At 32.9% G+C, this 20,916-nt stretch overlaps 1 protein-coding gene across 2 annotated transcripts in view; it reads right to left on the bottom strand.

Annotated features, from left to right (window-relative positions):
- The window catches only part of LOC127737821 (uncharacterized), a 96,666-nt gene that overhangs the window by 35,568 nt on the left and 40,182 nt on the right, over positions 1 to 20,916 (bottom strand). The window contains exons 6-10 of one of the 2 annotated variants that reach the window (XM_052248754.1): positions 14,369 to 14,522; positions 13,458 to 13,514; positions 8,207 to 9,731; positions 6,930 to 7,021; positions 5,209 to 5,546 (exon numbers count right to left, since the gene is read on the bottom strand). In XM_052248754.1, coding sequence (XP_052104714.1) covers positions 5,431 to 5,546; positions 6,930 to 7,021; positions 8,207 to 9,731; positions 13,458 to 13,514; positions 14,369 to 14,522 — 1,944 coding nt within the window. In that variant the 3' untranslated portion in view covers positions 5,209 to 5,430. Of the gene's footprint in view, positions 1 to 5,208; positions 5,547 to 6,929; positions 7,022 to 8,206; positions 9,732 to 13,457; positions 13,515 to 14,368; positions 14,523 to 20,916 lie in introns of those variants that run through there. The other variant, XM_052248755.1, reaches the window with a different exon arrangement.

Raw genomic sequence — 20,916 nt, 5'->3', positions numbered from 1 at the left:
TCCTCCATAGGCGACAATACTATCACTTTTCTAGATTTACAACTTTTTTAATAAAAACCTAGACCAAACAGTTATGTGCGGTCTTAGTACTTTATTATTCTGTTTTAGAAATTGAAGTCAAATGGTGGCATGGCCATTTGTATTATTCATGGCGACCGTCATTTTACATAAAATTTATGAAAATTTGATGCCGTTTCGAAGAATTCTCAAGAAAAGAGATGGTCATGTGTTTCAACATTTATATTGCAGTTATTTATGAATTTATAAAAAAAATTATATCATACCCTTACATCCATTCGAAGCTTTCAAAAGTTTACTTCATTCACCTTCCTTGGGTACACAAAGGCCAACCTAAAACCGGAAAAATGCAATACTACTTTTTCCCAACAATCAGGTCGATTGACATAAAACCAAAATCACGTCAGGAAATTACCCAGTAAAACATTGAATTCCGCACTAAATCGGAAATACTTCGCTGTTTACCCGATAACATTTCTGATAGTCCATAGTAAAAAATTTTAAACTTTTTGTAGTCTTAGATTTGACATGATGCAAAAAGACCCTTATTGGATGTCCTCATAGAGCGATTAACTAATTTACGGAGCAAAGTGAAAGATCTTATTTTAATAAGACTGTCATGCAAACAACAATCAATCAATAATTCTTGTATTCCATACTGATAATTATTTGTGTAATTATACAAAAAAGAAATATAAGGTGGAAAATATTTGGTCTGAACTATATCGATGATATAGAGCTTATTAAAAGGAAGAATTTCAGATTTTTGTCATTTGATTTGGAGAAAGTACATGTATAATAATATAACAACATTTTCACACCAAAATTGGTTTATAAGCCCAGCTGGGATTTCGTAATTATATAAAGCTGAAAGTTTAGAGGGAATTAATTAAATTACCGTACAAGTCAAACACCTATTTTTAACTTTACAAATTTAAGATTTTTTTTTAATGTGACATTTGTGAATTCCCTTAATCGAATGGTAGTTGTATTGAGACGAAAGAAAAAAAAAATAACGAGAGTATGAATCTTCGCTTATCGCCAAACATGGCTCTTTTGTTATACGGATACAACGAAAATATAAATCGCATTGAGATGATTGAACGCAAAATAACGATTCTTCACCAAAGTAAGTTGGTTTATCATATACTTATAATATTTTACAGTATAATAATGGTATTAAATTTACGAAAACTCCATTTTTTTCAAAATGGGGGTTAGCTGGCTGATATGAAAAATGTATCAACTACTTCCGGTTATTATTGATTGTTTGTCCGTGTCGTTATCGCATGCCAATTTGTCGTTGCTCGGTCAATTCTAGAAAAAGTGTACGAATGTTGCGTTTTCAATGGAAAAAGAAACCCACGATGATAAAACACAATTATTAGATTGATTTGATTTGATTTTTGGTGTTTTAACGCCACTTTTAAGCACCGCTTTTGGGCTATTTCGTGGCGGCCAGTTTTTATTGGTGGAGGAAGCCGGAGTGCCCGGAAAAAACCACCGACCTTCGATAGGAAAACTGACAATCCTAGTCAATTAAGATTAGAATCGAGTACACCCGCACGAGCGGGGTTCGAACTCACAACCTCAGTGTTGACTGGCTAGTGATTACAGTAGTAACTATTTAGACCACTCGGCCACCGAGGCCCCCACAATTATTAGAAGACAGGAAAAAAGTGTTGAGTGCTGTATAAATTAAATGGTGTTGTAAAGATTGACATTTTTAAGTACAACGTTTTCATACACTTATATTTTAAAAGTTTTAGTATATAATGGACAGTTTATAATTTGACATTTTTTCATATCAGATGTATCATCAACTCTCGGCCGATATCAGCACTCGAGCCTTCGGCTCTTTGACTGATATCATGGCCTAGGGCTGATAATACATCTGATATAAATACTGTCATGTAATAATCTGGCGTTTAAGTATTTTTGAAACGATGACCATTTTCTAATCAAAATCAAAATAAAGCTGAAATATATATTTTATGCCAAAGCAATGTTTTACATCTTAAATCGAATGAAGCTTCCCGTCTTATTTTTTGACTTTTTTTTCTGTTTATTATTATTTCAGACAGCTCACTAGGTTGAACTGTTTTGCTGGACCAAAACTTATGTCTACCTCTTCATTTATAGAAGTTACTCAAGGTTCAACACATTTATTCAACTACTGAAAAGGAATTGTCATAGAAATTAAGAATATGCATATTATATATTAATATATGTATACGTCTAAATATGTGACAACTTTAAGACAGGCGTTCTACATCGGATAACTGTGGTTACACAGGGCTAACACCATAACCTATCTATATTTCGTATTTCTTTTTGTCTGTCGTACAAGATGATAATTTTATTCACCATAACCACAGGTCATCCGATGGAGAACGTCTGTCGTCATGTTGTCACATATTTAGACTTATATAAGAAAATTAACATTTGATGTGACGGCATGGTAAGTAAAATTATTATCCTTTACGTCAAACAAAAAACAGATGATCTGAAAGGTATACCATCTACTTGCCACTATACATCGTGTACTGTGTTACGTCGACGACGAAAGGCATAACTCGACAAAAAAAAGCTATATTTTTATGCAGGCGGTGTTGCCACGACGTCTCAGATGCAGGAACTCGAATCCTGCTGAGGGAAGAACAATAGCTTATATATACTTACGGTCTCAAATTTAGCCCAAAAATGTTAGATCTGCAAATTTGCGTTAGCTCTCAGCGGCGTTCGAACACCTGCATCTGAGACATCGTGGCACTCCACCGGCACTGTGTCCTGCACCCTTCACCAATCGATTAACTAGGGTATAAAGATGTAAGTTTATCTAGAGTTGTAACCCAGTACATGATGTATGGTGGCAAGAAGATGATATATCTTGCAGACCAGCTATTTTTGTCTGTCGTAAAGGAAGATCATTTTACTTATCATGCCGTCACATCGAATTTCAATCTTATTACATACGTCTAAATATGTGACAACCTTATGACAGGCGTTCTCCATCGGATGACCTGTGGTTATACAGGGTTTACACCATAATTTATTTATACTTCGTCTCAAATTCAGCCCAACAAAGTTAGATCTAAAAATTTGTGTCAGCAATTTTTATCGTTCCTCAACGGGATTCGAACCCCTATATCTGAGACATCTGTACTGTGTTTAGCGCCCTAGACCTCTCGACCAACTTTAGTCGGTAATGCTTTTCCTCGTATTTAACTATATATATAAACAAGTCTAAATTGAAAACAACGTTCAAAACTATGATTGCGTTGGATAAAAACCGCAATTTTTATACGTGTGCATGCAAAACAAATTTCTTGTTAGTGGGGTCTAAATACAGCACAAACAACATTTCCAAAAGACCAAAAAAGTGAGAAAGTATATTTTAACAAAACGCATTTGACTAGCAAGTCGAACAACGGATGTTCTTAAACCCTGCTGACTGCCATGGCGATTGCCAAATAAACGGATCACCAGATGTAACAAAATGGATCTTAATTATTAATTTAATACCAAACCGAAAACAATAAACTTGCGGAAAAGATGGTAAACCGCAAACATTAGGTGCAAAAATTTGTACACCATATCCGGATTTTGACAATTAATGTCTCTTCAGTGATGTTAGGGATCGAAACGGTATTTGAAAGGCCATATAATTTACCTCAATTTAGGATTGACTCGAGAATATGGGGTGAATACGTTCTAAAATGGAAAAGGATAAGTAATAGTTATCCCATGAGGACGCGGTGTGTCAGTTTAAGATCATCCCAATGACCGGAGGCCAGAGGGTGATCTAACACTGACACACCAAGTCCGAATGGGATAACTATTTTACATCCCAGATGTTCTAGATTAGATAATAAAAAACATTTACGCTTTATTAAATTTAGTTTGGAACGCCACACAATCATTATTATATACTTTATATATTACTATATGGTATATACCCTTTATGAGCCCGGACACAATGTTTAAATATGTTAAATTAACAGTGATTTGTTTTCAGTCGTGCTGGTGTAGGGGTATGACTCGTCTATATGCTAAAGATCTTGAGTTCGATTCCCAGCATAGACACTGAATTTTTCAACATAAATTTTGATAGTTAGTCTTTTTCGTATAAATATTTCTAAGTTTTAGTATGAATTTGACATTCTCGCCAAAATGTTACAGAACAAAGGAAAGCATGCAGAACAAAGAAACTCATTTATCAAACCTTATTTATAACATGAACACATACTTATTTTAGAGATGAATATGAAGCTCAGAGGGAAATATTATTCATTTATTTCCCATGCCTGAAGGAGATATGAAGATTTGTTCACCCAAGAAAATTCATATTTCCCGAGAGCATTGCCCGAGGAAAATATGACTGTTCGAGGGTGAAGAAATCTTCATATCTCCATAAGCCAAGGGAAATGAATGTTTTATTCAACTGTCTATATTTTTTTTACTATTAAGTACCTGAACATAAAACATTAATTTTCATACATTTTTCGTAACCGCTTGTTTTCATAACTAAACACGAAATAATTCAAAACATTGATAAACAAGACCGATCAAAACATAATTATCTATTAGTTTTTTTGTTTTTTTGTTTTTTTATTTTATGTCTGAAACAATTTTGAACACGATAGTGACTTTACTGTCGCAATTTAAAAACGTTCAAAACGTTACTTACATTAAATGCGCGTAACGTCGCACGAGGACTTGAAGTCCCGATGTTCAGAGGGGAATATGATACTCAGAGTGAAATATGAAGTTTTGTCCAATGTTACGTGGAATGGTTTCAACCAATCAAATATTGATTAAGCTATCAAATTTAACATACAGTGGAATAATAAACATTTATTCCCCTTGTCTTAGGGATATATGTTCACCCCCAGAAAATTCATATTTCCCGAGGGCGCCGAAACGTAAATTATTTATTCTATGACACATTTTTGTTTTCTGTTTTGTTTTTACGTCTGAAATAATTTTGAACACGCTAATGATTGCTCTAAATATCGCTATTTCAAAACGTACATGTTTGTATATAAACGGCGCGCAACATCGCACGGGGAAGTCCCGATGTCCAGAGGCGAATATGATACTCAGAGGGAAATATGAAGTTTTGTTCAATGTCACATGGGCTAGTCTCAATCAATCAAATACTAATTTCGCTATCCATATTTAAATCAGTGGAATAAGATATTTTATTCAATGCCACATTGGATAGTTCCAACCAAATAAATCTTCATTTAGCTATCAATAATGACATACAGAGGAATAATTTGTTTTACAATATGACAATGATTCATTTGACTGAAATGACTTTAAACGAAAATGATATTTTCACTTTGCAAAACTTTGTACAGTATGTGGATGCAAATATAACACATTACGTTTTTGTCTTCAATTATTTCATTTTAGAGGCCTGTTTCTTGGTAATATAAAATTCGTGATAAATAAATCCAATATTTCACACCAGGACAGTAAACTGGCTCCTAGAAAAAGTCCCATAGATCCTCCAATATCACCTGAAAGAAAAGTTAGTAACTATTACTGAAAAAACAAATACCAATCGACAAAATACAACGCAGATATCCAAAGATTGGGCTAAACAAACAGTGTGACTCAGATTCCCTGGAATCATCTATTGATATAAGTGCCAAGCATGTACAAAGAATAGAAAAATAATTAATATCAACGGAGTTCAACTGATTTTCAAAGGAAAACTAATTAACAATGTACTTTTGTTCAGAAAAATATAATTGATTAAGTTTTGGTACACAGATTGTAATTATTTATAGTAACAAAATAGTCAGACAAAGTAGAATATTTACTCGCTACAGGTTTTACAAATCGATGCAGTCCTAACCTGTACATAACCTAATTTTTAGCAGACAATTTGACTGCTTTCCAAGTTAATTTTTTAGCAGACAAACAATTTAACTTGATCTGTGATGAACCAAACCTGTTTTTAGAATTGCTCCAGTTCTATTGACATGCCTGATCAAGACAAGACCTGTGGACAGGTCTAGCACTGATCGGTCTTGATGTAGGTCAGTTCCTGACCAGACCTATTTAAAGTTCTGCTATTGACAGATCATCGTGATTAGCACCTTTCATATCAGATAAGCTATTTTTCAAGTACAGCAAACTGTTATACACTGTTTATACACATATCAAAATTTCTATGTTTACAAGTAAACTTAGTGTTGAGCAAATCAGACCAAAACTTAAACTCTAGAACATGTCTGAATCAATCGGAGCTGTCAGTGTCGACGTTAATTTTTTGCAGGACTGGTTTTGAAATTAACTTCAATAAATAACCTGTCTAAAATGAACGTTTCAACAGTCATTTAAACAGTCTTAGGACTAAGTCTGGTTTTAATGTGAACATGATTCTGTCCTAGGACCGGTTATATGTGATGTTCATTTGCCGCTTAATGTTCTTTAGTATCTTAACGCTGTACATGTACTTTTATAGAATGCTATTCATGAATGAGTTACTCAGTGTTATTAAACTTGGTCGTAATTCAAATTTGTTATTTTTGGTAAATTAAGATCACTCATCGCAACTTTACCTTTGAGCTTAAGATTTCCAGCAAAAGTCTCCACGTGTTATTTGCGAATTTTTAGTTAATGCGAAAAACTTTGCAATGCAACGAATGATTCATTAAGTAAGAGAACGATTTCTTTTTGCTCAAAATATTACATAAAGCGCTTTTATGTATGATTGATTTGGTTTTTTTTTCTTGTAAATTATTAGTTTCTGATACATTTTAACATCCAGCTTATTTCCTAGTCTTCCTTTTGCAATTCCATTGAATTTAAGTGTGTTACATTCTTTTGTTACACACCAAGGTCAGTTTGTTAAACCTAACAATTGGCTTGGTTAATTTATATATGGTACTCACATATAAGAGCAAATGGATCATAAGCTTCCTGTTGAGTAATTTCTTCATAGCTCATTTGTTTATAAAATATATCAAGTTGCAGAAAATTTTCCCTAAAACATATTAAGAAAATAAAATATAAAGTGTTGGTTTCGTTATCGAATGTATATTTCCATGACATGAAAACCTGAAAATCTTGTGTGTAGTCACATTGTTAATTTTTTCACGATTTTTTAAACTTTATCATAATCGGTTGTGCAATAGTTCCTGAAAAGCTTACAATGTCTTTTTGTACAGTCTTTTTCAAATGTGTCTTGAAATATGAAAAGCGTACATTTTGTACTGTGATCTTTTTTGTACTCTAACCGTCAGAAAAGTCCATTGCTTCATTCAAAGGAAACCTGAAAAGAAAACATTTTGTTCAAACTTTCGAACTCTAAGCTTATTAAGACTTAATGTCCAATATGCTTCCAAAACTGAAAGTCTGAACCCCTTATATTTAGTACGCCTCTTAATAAGAAAAAATCTGAAAACTTAAAATTTTTCACGACATGTGTAAACTCCTTCTTGTTAGAGAAAGCTTCTAGGAAAAAAAACAATTCCACTTATTTAGGTAACTTGCTACTGTCATTAAGTAAGAAAGAGAGACGATACCAAGGGGCATTCAAAAATCACAATTCCCATAAAACCAGACTATACCATGGCCAATTATAAAAAAATACAGACTGAGCAACACGAACCTCGCCAAAACCCGGAGGTTAACTCATGTGCCCCAGGAGGGTAACCAGTTCCTGCTCCACACGTGGCACCCGTCGTGTTGCTCAATCAGGTAAAAATCCAGTAATAAGTCGCTCTCGGTAATTAAATTAGAAATATCCGTGACATAGAAAAGTTACACCATTTTACAAAAACTAAAGTATCCTAATTATTGCAATGTGACATTATACATGGGTTTATCATAAGACGAGGAAATTGAGAGAAACATATTTGATTTCAGTACATTCTGGAATACTATTTTCCTCCTCTGCGACAGTCATCCCGTTAGACAGATTGCAAACAATATATCAACATACCAACATGTATGACATTTTCAGTTCTAATTTTGAAATACTTTGAACTAAAGAATTCCAAACATATGGTTTCGAGAGTACCTCCAGAAATATGAACTGTGTGAACAGAAATCTTATAAGTCATAGCTAACTTTTTATAAAAACATTTTAATAATGAAACGGCATATATATAACGATTTACATATAAAGCATGTTGAACTTTTATTTGAATAATTAAATGCTACTTACTTAATAAATTCATTATTAATGTTCATCATTCCCATGTATGCTGAAAAGTATTCTTCCAAGATTGTTACGGATGTTAGGAACGCTGTTCCGTCTTCACCAACTGTTTCATACAAATGTAACATAGCTTTCAGTTCTGTATAATTACTAGTTATTATTTGTTTTACATCTTCAAATGTTTGTAAATATTCGGAATGGTTGGAAAAATTGTAGTAAATAAATGAGTCTTGGTCATTTACTATTGTTTCATATATTTCTAAATGAGACGAAAATACTTGGTCTAATTCCGACGATATGTCAGAATCATCCGTTAAGATCAATTGCAATAAGTTTCCAAGATCAAGTTTACCATTTTTCACTTGACTTGATAAAAAGTGAGTTCCAATATCAAACTTTGTACCGACAAAATTAGAAAAATAACGATCAGTAATAGAACTAATCAGATGAAGTGGTGCAAAAAGTGTATTATTAACCGATCTGATGGTTTTTGTTAAGGAATGTATTGTTTCTTCTATCGATTGCATTATATTTTCTGCAGAGAAACACTTCTTTTCAAACTCTGAATGTCTATCTTGTAATATTCGATATGGTCGTTCTACTACTTCGTAATAAGTAACTGCTTTTGCGTATCTCCAATTTCTCATTAACCATCTAAATTCTTCTGTCCCATAAAACATTTCATCATCTGTTACACTTCGGTTTGCATACGCATTATCAGCTAATTCCTTCAAAAATGTTAAAATATCATAAGTTCTATTCAAATAACTTTCAAACTTTCCAGTGTATTTTACAGCATACCTATTATGCGTTAAAGAATCATTCAACAAATGCACCGGAACCGCGTAATCGTTATGTGACTTTGGTGCGTAGTCATATGTATAGTTAAATATTCCTACGCCTTCACGATAAGCTGTTATTAATTCAGTAAAATTTATTAGTGATCTTCGAACTATTTCTTGTCTATTCAATAAAATATTAATAGTTTGATGATAAAGAAAATCGCGGACAGCTTCGTCAGCAAAAACGGTTGAATTTAATGACCTTATTTTATTTTCAATCATTAATATGAACTCAGTATACGCAAGTGAAATGATATGAAAATGACGCTCTTCGTATGCATCACGTGCACGGATGAAATTCTTTTGCACAATATATTCTTGATACCCATACAACCATTTTTTCCAGGAACAAACTGATCGTAAATAGTCGAAATTCACTGAAAATCGTGTCTTTACCTCTCCCAGTAATTTTATTAAATTACCGAACAATTCATCTTCAACAACAGATAATTTTGTATAAAAGTTGGTGTAAAGATCTTTGAATTCCTCAAGTTTATCCCCGTCCATTCGGGAAGTTACCTCATTTGCATCCATCAACTTTTCTCCCAGTTTTTGTGTAATATTCCCCGCTAGGAATTTATTTGCAGCAAACCTTGAAGTTGAGGCATATGATATGTCGTTTTGATATGCATTAAATGTGCAAGGGACAGGGCAATTACAATTCTCTTCGTACAGACTTGGAAAATCATCTACAATAAAAAAAAATATTTTTGTATTTTATCAACGTTAGATATTTTCAAAGACTACTTTTGACTTTTTGCTCATTTGCTTTTTAGTATTATACCTCGATTTGAACTTTGGCTTTACTAAGGAATTCCTGGTGAATGGTTATGCATTAACGGCGATTCTTCTGCCAGGAATTCCTGGTGAATGGTTATGCATTAACGGCGATTCTTCTGCCAGGAATTCCTGGTGAATGGTTATGCATTAACGGCGATTCTTCTGCCGAGAATTCAGTATGTTTGAATGTTACATTTGAATTGTACATGCATTACATCTAGATTTAAGCAAACAAATCAATCTTTGGCATATATTGTATTCATTATTTCACGGTATAAAACTCTGCGTTAGTTGTGTAAGACATTACCGTTTCCTTGAGAAAAATACAGATCAGACGACTAAACCTAACTTAAGTTCTAAAATCGTGAAACAAAACATCTCGTTGATGAGTTTCGATAAACCAATTGGTGAAGGTAACCGCTAAATATTTGTAGTGTCGATTCTGTGTCCTTCTTCCTAACTTATTCTTCATGAAGCAGTTTTTGTGTGCGGACCACACTCCAGTTAATGTAGATTGTAAACACCACAAGTGTAACGATGTGATACAGCAAAACAGTATTTAGACCATAGTAGACATCAATATCTGAGATAAAGCAATCGTATTATTGTCATCAACAGACAAAGAAGTAATTATACCGTTAGCACACGTGTATCACAATTACCGTAGAAACTAAAATTTTAAGGTAAAAAAAGGACAAAGGCAACTTTTTAAGTCAGTAGTAAGAGTCTTTTGAATGAAATTCTATCCATTTAATATGGGGTTTTGAAAATCTAGTTTATGCAGAAAGACAAAAAAAGCCTCTAAATATCGTGTATTTTACAAAAGATTTATCAAATGAGGTCTCGTTTTGTTTGTGGAGTTACGCCGTCAACAGCGATACAGAACACTAATCTTTTGCTGGAGGGACATATGTGGAATATCAGTCACTTAACAATTTACTTCTTTCTAAAATAAAGGCACTCTCTTTTGCATTGAGGAATTTATTTATCCTGAGACGTTTTATAGCTGGCTTTACGGTATTGTTTTTGCTCATTGTTGTGGGCCTTGGTCGACCTGTAGTTGTTTGCAGCCTTGTCATCCCTGAGTTCTTAGATCATTTTTGTCTCATTTGCAATCAATACCGTTATTATTAGACCAAATAAACGCAACTCTTGACTTTAGGATTAAAATGCAGTACATTTAAGTACATATCAACTCGGGTATTCCAAGTATTTATAAATAATCTGATAAAAATATATAACTGTGTCATCAAAGCATCATCATGCAAGCACTTAGTATTCATTATATAATGAACAATTAAACAAGAAGAAAGTCAATAGTCTTAATTGTTTGTTTAGATAACCTATTAATTTATTAGTTGCTGAAAGAAAATAGCATATATTAACACATTTCAATTGAATTTTCTATTTGCCTATTTGTTTTGATGAAAGGACTATCTAACTCAGAATACAAAACTATGTATTAACTGAATCAAAAACCATATTGGTACTAATAGACATTTAGCAAAAATCTATAACAGTCAATACGTCAAGGCAAACATGTGTATCATGCTTGAAAGTCAAATGAATAATCAATTTGCTCTTGGGGAGAAAATAACGGGTAATTGCCAGTGATTTCTCAGTAATGTATAAATTGATAAATATACCTTGATGTTTGGATACAGACTTTCGTTGGTTTCTAGTTTGAATCATTTTACATTTGTCATGTCAGGGCCCTTTATAGCTTGCTATGGGGTCTGGGTTTTGTTCATTGTTGAAAGCCGTATGGTAACCTATCCTTGTTAACATCTACCTTATTTACGTGGTCTCTGGTGGATAGTCGTCTCATTGGCAATCATACCACATCTCCTTATTTTCTTAATTTTAATTGTGCAATACCAAAAAGTAAAATCACAAAAATACTGAACTCCGAGGAACATTCAAAACGGAAAGTCTCTAATCAAATGGCAAAATCAAATGATAAAACACATCAAACGAATGGACAATAACTGTCATATTCCTTACTTGGTACAGGCATTTTCAAATGTAGAAAATGGTGGATTGAACCTGGTTTTATAGCGCTAAACCTCTCACTTGTATGACAGTCGTATCAAATTCCATTATATTTACAACGATGCGTGAACAAAACAGACATAATAGGTAACATTGTCAAAATATGGGTACAGCAGTCATCTCAAAGCAAACAAACATTTAACAAAGAAGCACAAAATGTATCTGAGTTACATTTTTATGTTCTGTTATTTCAATTGCTGTGAATTAAAAAAAGTGAATGGCCTGCTCTTTTGTAGCTTAGATACAGGATTTTGTAACTTGCAAAGATCGTGACATATTCTTTTTTATCTACTTTCTCGAGTTAGTCCCTTTCTGGCTGACTGTCGTATAAGTTCAATTTTTGACACGATGTTTAACCTGGTTAATTTTACCACTTTCCCCAAAAAGTGCAAGATCCTAGTCAATTATAAATCTTAATCGCAATTTTTCCAAAATGGATCATGTGGGGACAAATCTTAAAAACTAATTAGTATATATGGACATTGTTTTCTTAGAATATACATCAAAGTAAGTACACGTCTGTCTTTCCCATTTCCTATTGGCAAATTGAAAAAATCTAAGTAATAATTACCGTAAAAGTTTAATTAAAATTATCTTCATAATAAAGTTATATTGCTTACTGCTTTTGATGCTTCAGGCTTTGGACATGCCTGTGTAATTTATTAATTATGTACACCCAAAGTGTTTTTGCTTGATGGAAGGAGATCTAGGGATGACCGAATTCCTATACCTTGGTTAACACTTCTGGTTTATGGATACGATACAAGTTTGTGTCATCAAATAGGATTGTTCGCCACAAATGCACAAACGCGATTAAAAATGTTTATCAAAAAAAAAATGCTCATAAATCGTTTTCAGATATCCCCCTCCCCCCAGTTTTTTGTGGGGTTCGTGTTGCTCAATCTTTTGTTTTCTATGTTGTGCTTTGTGTACAGTTGTTTGTCTGTTTGTCATTTTCTCTTTTAGCAATTGTGTTGTCAGTTTATTTTCGACTTATGAGTTTGATTGTCCCTATGGTATCCTTCGCCGCTCCCTTAAGGACGAGAAAATAAAATAAAATATCAATCTTATCACAAATGCAATTGGGTCGACTGGGATGAATGGTGGGTAATAAGGAATTCAACATGAAAATTAGTAAATGGTTGATAAGAATAGACATTTACCATCCAAAAAGTCACTACAGACCCCTTAAAGATTTGTTAAAAGGGTCGTTTAATGTACAGAAAGAGTGACACATTCATTTTGACGTATACATACACCTCACATCGAAAAACGTATTTAAATTTTTGAACCCCTGGTACCCTCGGAGTTTTTTGTTGGGTTTTTTTTTGTGGGGGGGGGATGTCAAACAGTATGCTCTATTTTCATCAGTGGACTGTGCTGATTTTAAGGAAACTTGTTTTTATAGTTTTGAAAAAAAAGTCTCCCGATAAATAAGAATAAAGTTTGCAACAATTTGACTTATTGTTTTTGGGGATGTCCGCCAAGTGAATGAAAATGCTCCTGTGCGATGTGAAAAAAATAATTACAACAATGCCTGACATTCTTAATTTTTAGCCACGCAACTTCATTGTATCACATACCCAATATCTGTTTTAAGCAGCCGTAGTATTGCTTGATCGTGCAAACTGGTGGGTAACCTAAAACAAATATAATTTTCTTCAACATTTTATAATTTTGTGTTTGAGTTTTGTTCTACTGCTGGAGTATGTAACAGTCTAGATAATATTGAAATGTCTTAATAATATTGAAATGTCTAAATAATATTAAAATGACTAAATGATATTAAAATGACTAAATAGTATTGAAGAGTAAACAATATACATGATCACTCGATCATTCAGTCAAAATCTGTACCATACATGTAATATGATTTTTTAAGAGTTTTGTTATTGATTCATTTGAATAGTTTTCTTTTTTACACATGTTGTAACAGTAGTGGCATTTATTAATGTATTGTTATTGTTTTCCACGTTTAGCCACTCTATGACCTTTACAGAAGTTTTTAGAGTCTTTACAGAATTAGTAGTCCATAACGCCTGTGTTACGATAGCCATGTTAAGTGATAAGTAACATGATCTGATGAATTAAACATTCTCACTAAATGCATTAAAGGTGAGAGTCTTAAACCATGATTCTTAATTGCGTATTGGTTATAAAACATATAAAACTGAAGGTTTGTTTTTAAGGTTGCAATATGATAGAAAATTAAATCTTCAATTTTTAGGAAATTAAAATTGGATCAGGAAACTATTTTTTCAATAATCCCTTGGGGTTCTCATTGTAGGTCAACTAAAACAATTTGAAACCGGAAGCAGATCTGGGGTATACTTCAATTAAACAGGAACCAAAATAAGAGGCTCACATATTTGAAATAAATCAACTAAATCCATGTGACAAGGTTTGCGTTCTTACATATTCATGTATTAGAAACATATTTTCCCTTCTCTTTGTTATAATAATGAGCGAATGTTTTTAAATGCTAAAAACAAACCGTCTTTTGATGGCATGTAAATATGTCTACATCCACACATTTGTGCAGCAGTATGTGATAGACAGTCCAGTTTACAAGCTCCTTGTGAGTATCTGTCAATATAATCCAGCTCTCTGCTACTGCATAAACCGTGTGGAGAGGGCAGATTTACAACCTATACCAAAAAAACAAATAACAATGTATTTTTGAAATGCTATTCACATTACGTCAATTTCCGTTTGGACATATTATTCTCAATAAAAGCGAAACAACTAATACTTTAATTATATTTCGAACTTAGCAGTTTAATGCATTTCCGGTTGGTGATAAAACATGTGTTAAATTTGAATTATTTATGATGAAATTTTGTTGTTGGAGTAAACAGAAGATTACTCGCATGTTTAATCCAGGGTTGGCAAAGTATTACCCGGGTTTTCCCGGGCTGGGCAATACTCCCTAAAATGGGTAATACTGCATATCACTGCCACTACCCAGCTTAAAGCCTCTTCCGAACATTTGAAAGTCCCTACTATGTACTGGTTACCTAAATTGCACAAGAAACCATTTAAATTCCGTTTCATCTCCGCATCTAGTAAGTGTTCTACTACCAATCTACCAGTGCTTCTAACTACCTCCCTTACTACTATCAAAGAAGTTGTTATTAACTTTTGTTTGGAATAAAGCTTATGAAAATAATGATATTAATTATTTTTGGAGTGTTAGAAATTCTTTAGAGGTTTTAGATAAAATAGATGCTTTTGATGGTCCTTTTAATTCTGTTGACAGTTATGATTTTTCTACTCTCTATGCTACACTTCCACACAATCTTATCAAGACAAAGTTTTCATATTTAATTAAATGGTCTTTTGAAAAAACTCATTACAAATTTATTTGCTGTAACTCGTTTAAAGCCTTTTCTGTAACGAAAAAGGAAAGTATGCTAGATACACTTACTGGAAATGTAAAGATATGATTGAAGCTTTAAATTTTCTCCTGGACAACATATATGTACGTTTCGGCGATAAAGTGTATCGACAGGTAGTAGGTATTCCTATGGGCACTAACTGCGCCCCTTTAATAGCAGATTTATTCCTGTATTGCTATGAATCTCAGTTTATGACCAAACTCAGTAAAGACACGTCATTGTTACATTTGGTTGATACATTCTACAATACCTTCCGTTATCTAGATAATATTTTTTCGTTAAATAATCCAGAGTTCTCTAAATATACTACCGAAATTTACCCAATAGAACTTACTTTAACTAAATCTAACATAAACAGCAGTAGTTGTCCTTTTCTAGATTTGGACATTTCAATCTCTAAAGGAAAACTCCATACGAAAATTTACGACAAAAGAGACGACTTTGCATTCCCTATTGTTAATTTTCCTTTTTTAGACGGCGATGTTCCTTTGGCTCCATCATACGGTGTTTATATATCCCAACTCGTTCGTTATGCCCGTGTGTAGTGATGTTATATAGTTTAACGAACGTAATCAATGCATCAATGGTAAATTATTAAGTCAGGGATTTCTTTACCATAAATTACGTAATACTTTTACTAAATTGTTTCATAGATACAAAGATTTGATTAGTAAATTTGGCTGTACCTGTAGAAAACTGATTAAAAACAGTATTTCACATCCTAAATTTTACGGTAATATTGTACTTTAAGCGCGGAAATCACTATGTGATCCGTGTAAACTCATCGAACCTTTAAACAAACTATTACTTTATACTTGTTTGGCTTTTTAACTTTTTTGATCGGAGCGTCACTGATGAGTCTTATGTAGACGAAACGCGCGTCTGGCGTATCAAAATTATCAGCCTGGTACCTTTGATAACTATTATTAGTAAAGGTTATCTTACCAATGTTGTAATTAGATCTTTGAATATAGTTTACATTGGCACTAATATCGATTTTGTCATCAGCAAATTAAAACATAACTAAATTTGTATTCTTTTCAAACGGGATGTATAAAAACACACCCACGTTCATTTTGATCTATAAAGAGGTTAAACCTCTAACTATCCTACTGCCTGTCGATACATTTATTTTTGGCATTGCACAAGTCATGTCTTCTTTGACTGTCCATGACGTTAAAATACTAAATCCCTGGGATGTGTTTTAGTTGATTTTAGTCTCTGATGCATGATTTTTTTATTATTAATTGTTTTTGGCTTTAAACTATCTGTCAGTAACTGCGAGTACTCTCAAATCGTACTATCTTGTTTATTTGACCTGTTGATACTAATTGTAATGCTTTTTTGTTATTTAATGTTATTCAGGGTTATATCTGGTCTATATACCAGCTTTGATAAGTGTTTGGTATTACTATAAATTTTCACTTCGTACTATCAACATCAAAATTATTTATTTTGTATAAATATTTCCTTTCTCTATTTGAACTGTACACGTATACCTAACAACAATTTTATTTTCATTTACCTGTGTTTAAAGTAATTGCAAATGGCTGATATTTTTGTTCGAGCATATTGGTTTTCTTCAATTGTTTAACATTTCATAGCGTTATAACATGTTACTTTTATTCTTCTTCCCTTACTTTGTTTATTTTGTATTTACATTGTATCGTAGGTCAAATTTATTTGTTCAGTGTATGTTCACTGGTGTTAAAATGTCCTTTGATTGAGTTAAGCCATTTCTGTTGATATTTTATAGTGTGTCTTTCTATGTTGTGATGTTACACTATTGTTTCAGAAAAAGGGTAAAGGTTTGGTACCATTAAAACGTTTAAACCCGCTGCAATTGTTTGCACCTGTCCTAAGTCAGGAATCTGATGTTCAGTAGTTGTCGTTTGTTGATGTGGTTCATAAGTGTTTCTCGTTTCTCGTTTTTTATATAGATTAGACCGTTGGTTTTTCCGTTTGAATGGTTTTACACTAGTAATTTTTGGGGCCCTTTATAGCTTGCTGTTCGGTGTGAGCCAGGGCTCGGTGTTGAAGACCGTTCTTTGACCTATAATGGTTTACTTTTATAAATTTTGACTTGGATGGAGAGTTGTCTCCTTGGCACTCATACCACATCTTCTTATATCTAAATACTGGGCAATAAGATTATTTAAGCTTATTTTTACACAGAAAAGTAAAGAAATACTGTAGTTTTATAGTATCTTTGCTAAATATATGCATCTAATACAGATAAACTTAGAGAGTCAATTTCAGAGGATAAAAAATTCAATTCTTCCTTGTCTCCGATAATTCTATATAGGAAAAATAAAGGCAACAGTAGTATACCGCTATTCGAAGTTCATAAATCGATTGAGAAAAAAACAAATCCGGGTTACAAACTAAAACTGAAGGAAACACATCAAATATAAGAGGAGAACAACGACACAACAGAAACACAACACTAAAATGCAACACACACAGAAACGTACTATAATATAACAATGGTCATTTTCCTGACTTGGTACAGGACATTTTAAGAAAAAATGGTGGGTTAAACCTGGTTTTGTGGCTAGCCAAACCTCCCGCTTTTATGGCAATGTTAAATATAACATTAAAATGACAAGATTACATTACAGGACTACAATACAAATAAATGGGAGGACATACAGGACAGAGACACACACAAATAATAGCTATCAAAAGGTACTAGGCTTATAATTCAATACGCCAGACGTGCGTTTCGTCTACACAAGACCCATCAGTGACGTTCAGATCAAAAAAGTTCGAAAGCCAAAACAAGAACAAAGTTGAAGAGCATTTAGGACCAAAAGTTCCAAACAGTTGTGCAAAATATGGCTAAGGTTATATGCCTGGGATAAGAAAACCCTTAGTATTTAGAATAATTCATACTTTTGCAAACAGTAAATTTATAAAAATGGCTATATAATAGATATACATGTTAACACCGAAGTGGTGACTAACTACAGAATAAAAACAAATACGCAAAACAACCTAAATCAGCACATAAAAAAGGCACAGCCGAACAACGTATTATATGTTAGCCGAAGAGATCGACGCACAATGTGACGTCACATATAAATTTCTATAAATTTCAAAAAAAAAAGGATAGAGTTCAAGACAAAATTACAATTATGTTGTGCAAATTTTTAGTTGCCAAATTTTGAAGAAATTAATTCTAGTGTAAATCTTAATTGCTACACATTATATTGCTAAATAAACACCCTAAGGGAACATGTCACCCACATTTGTAAAGATAATTAATGCAGTAAAAACAAATCTGAATAATCACTTATTAATTAGTGATTTATATGTAAGTATGTTAAAATTGTGTAAACACTTTCAGCAATTGAATAACAAAATTGTTGAAAAGTCCAATTTCCTTACTAATAGTTAATTGTTTACAAAATTGACTATGGCTTAATGGCTTTAAGTTTTACCAATTTAGACAGAATAAATAGCAATTTAATAAATGTTTTGGAGGACTATCTATAAATCATAATAAGAAAACTGTTCGAATTTATATTTCTTAGAGTTGCTGGACCAATACTTTCTAAAATTTGTAAAAAAATGAACTTAAAAATTAAAGTATAATTTTTTACATATATCATGTGTATTTTATATATATTGCATTTAAAATTAAGCACTGACTATATAAAGCTTCTCTTAAAACATTCAGACTTGTATTTCATATTACCCAATATTGTCCAGTATTACCCGGTTAAACCCTGTAAAACCCGTGTTATCCCAGTATTTCCCACTGGGCTGGGCAATACTCATAAAACCCGGGTTTTTGCCAACCCTGGTTTAATCAAATGCATATACGTATACTTAAACCAATCCATTTAGTATTAAACTTTAGCAATTTTCAAGAAGTCTCATAAATGATTGCGCGAGATTAGATTTTACGATATTATAAATATATGGTAAACTAGAGGAGGTTCTTCTGTAAATGAATCTACCAAGTCTTTCGCTGAAATAAAGTTTAGGTATTTTAACACTTTCATGAAAGAAATTCAGAAAATTCCATGCTTAAAACTTATTCAAGATACCGACATACCTATCCTAATTCGATATGAAAGATTTTATCAAAACAAACACGAGTGGAACTTTTCATTATTGATATCAGAATGACTTTGATAAACATGCCTAATTATTTTCAAACGTTAAAAAAGAGAAAAGGTACAAAAATGAAGGTCAAATAAACACAGACAATACCATTGCAAAGAACAAGACAAAATAACAATAACAAAACACCACACAGAAAACTAAAGAGTGAGCAACAAGAGCCTCACGAAAAACCAAAAATTAAATCGGCTGAGTTAATAGTTCCTGTTTTGCATAGTGCACCCGTCGTGATATTTTGATTGTTTGTAAACAATATGATGACAAGTTGTATTCGGTAAAGTCACGATCGAAGTAAAAAGTGACAGGATTGCTGTTGGGACAACAGGGACATTTTCGAGGTCAGTCATCTGTGACACAAATATACCATAACGGTCACTCAGATCATAATGACGTCATAAAACTTTCGAAGGAGGAATGACTTCAACTTAACCATTTTTAAAAACTTGATGCTATAGATGTATAGACAATATGATGGAATGTTGCTACCAAGAAATTGAACGTTAACAGTCTAACAACTATTGTGTCGTATCTTTTAGGTCTCAACCGTCAATGTCAATTTATACATGTAAGTTAAAATGTGGTCCAGTCAACATGAACTAAAACTAAAACTATGAATTATAGATTTAAAGTACACCATCTATATGGCAGAACGTAAGAATAAAGGTGGAAGCATTTTTTTTTTTTCATTTTTCTTTAGAAACTCAAAAATTAAGTCTGTCTTATATCAGTAGCTCGATACATTGATTGATTGATTGTTGGTTGCTTAACGTCCAGTGGCAAATATTTCATGCATATTCAGGACGAGAACAAATTAACAATAAATACAATAGGTAGGTTCTGTGATAGGGGCGTCTGGGATTAAGGTCGGAGAAATTTAGACTGCCACGGGAAATGAGGGTATATTGGATAGGGACAGAAATTTAGCCTTGCAACAGGTCACCTACGGACCCCTCAAAGAGTTGTTGCAAGGGTTCTTAACGTTCAAAGAGCGTGGCACTCTCTTTACACGAGGCATCGGATTTAACGTCCCCATTCTGACTGGACGTGGCTGCAAATTTGTACATCCCGCACAGCCAAACGGATGCCGGTCCGAGGAAGACCAATGGTGACCATACTTCTATTCCCCAGTCACCCTTGGGGGCGTAGCTCGATACAGATGGTTCCCATAGGAATGCAGATTTTCTGTTGAAAAACTAGACTAAGTCCTCCAAGCGTAACTTGTTAATTAAAAAATCCGGATTCTTGTTGATGTCAATTTCAGTGATCGTTTAGTATGAATAACTTATTTTCTATTTATTCAATACACAAATGAATGTACTGTTCCTTTTTCTTTCTTTTTAAATGAAATACCTGTCACTAGATTCAAGTTAAATAGATTGTTGAAATATATCTGACTTTTTTTATTTTTACAGAGAATATTTTTATACTTTACTTTCACTTGTTTCGTAAAATCTATAGTTATAATTGCAATCATTTGTATCCCGTCCATTTTATGATAGTTTGCCTATCTGAT

The sequence above is a fragment of the Mytilus californianus genome, unplaced genomic scaffold (assembly GCF_021869535.1).
Source record: "Mytilus californianus isolate M0D057914Y unplaced genomic scaffold, xbMytCali1.0.p SCAF_4, whole genome shotgun sequence".
In the NCBI taxonomy this organism is placed as follows: Eukaryota; Metazoa; Mollusca; class Bivalvia; order Mytilida; family Mytilidae; genus Mytilus; species Mytilus californianus.
Note: the sequence above shows the minus strand (reverse complement) of the source record. Positions and strands in the feature narration are given on the sequence as shown.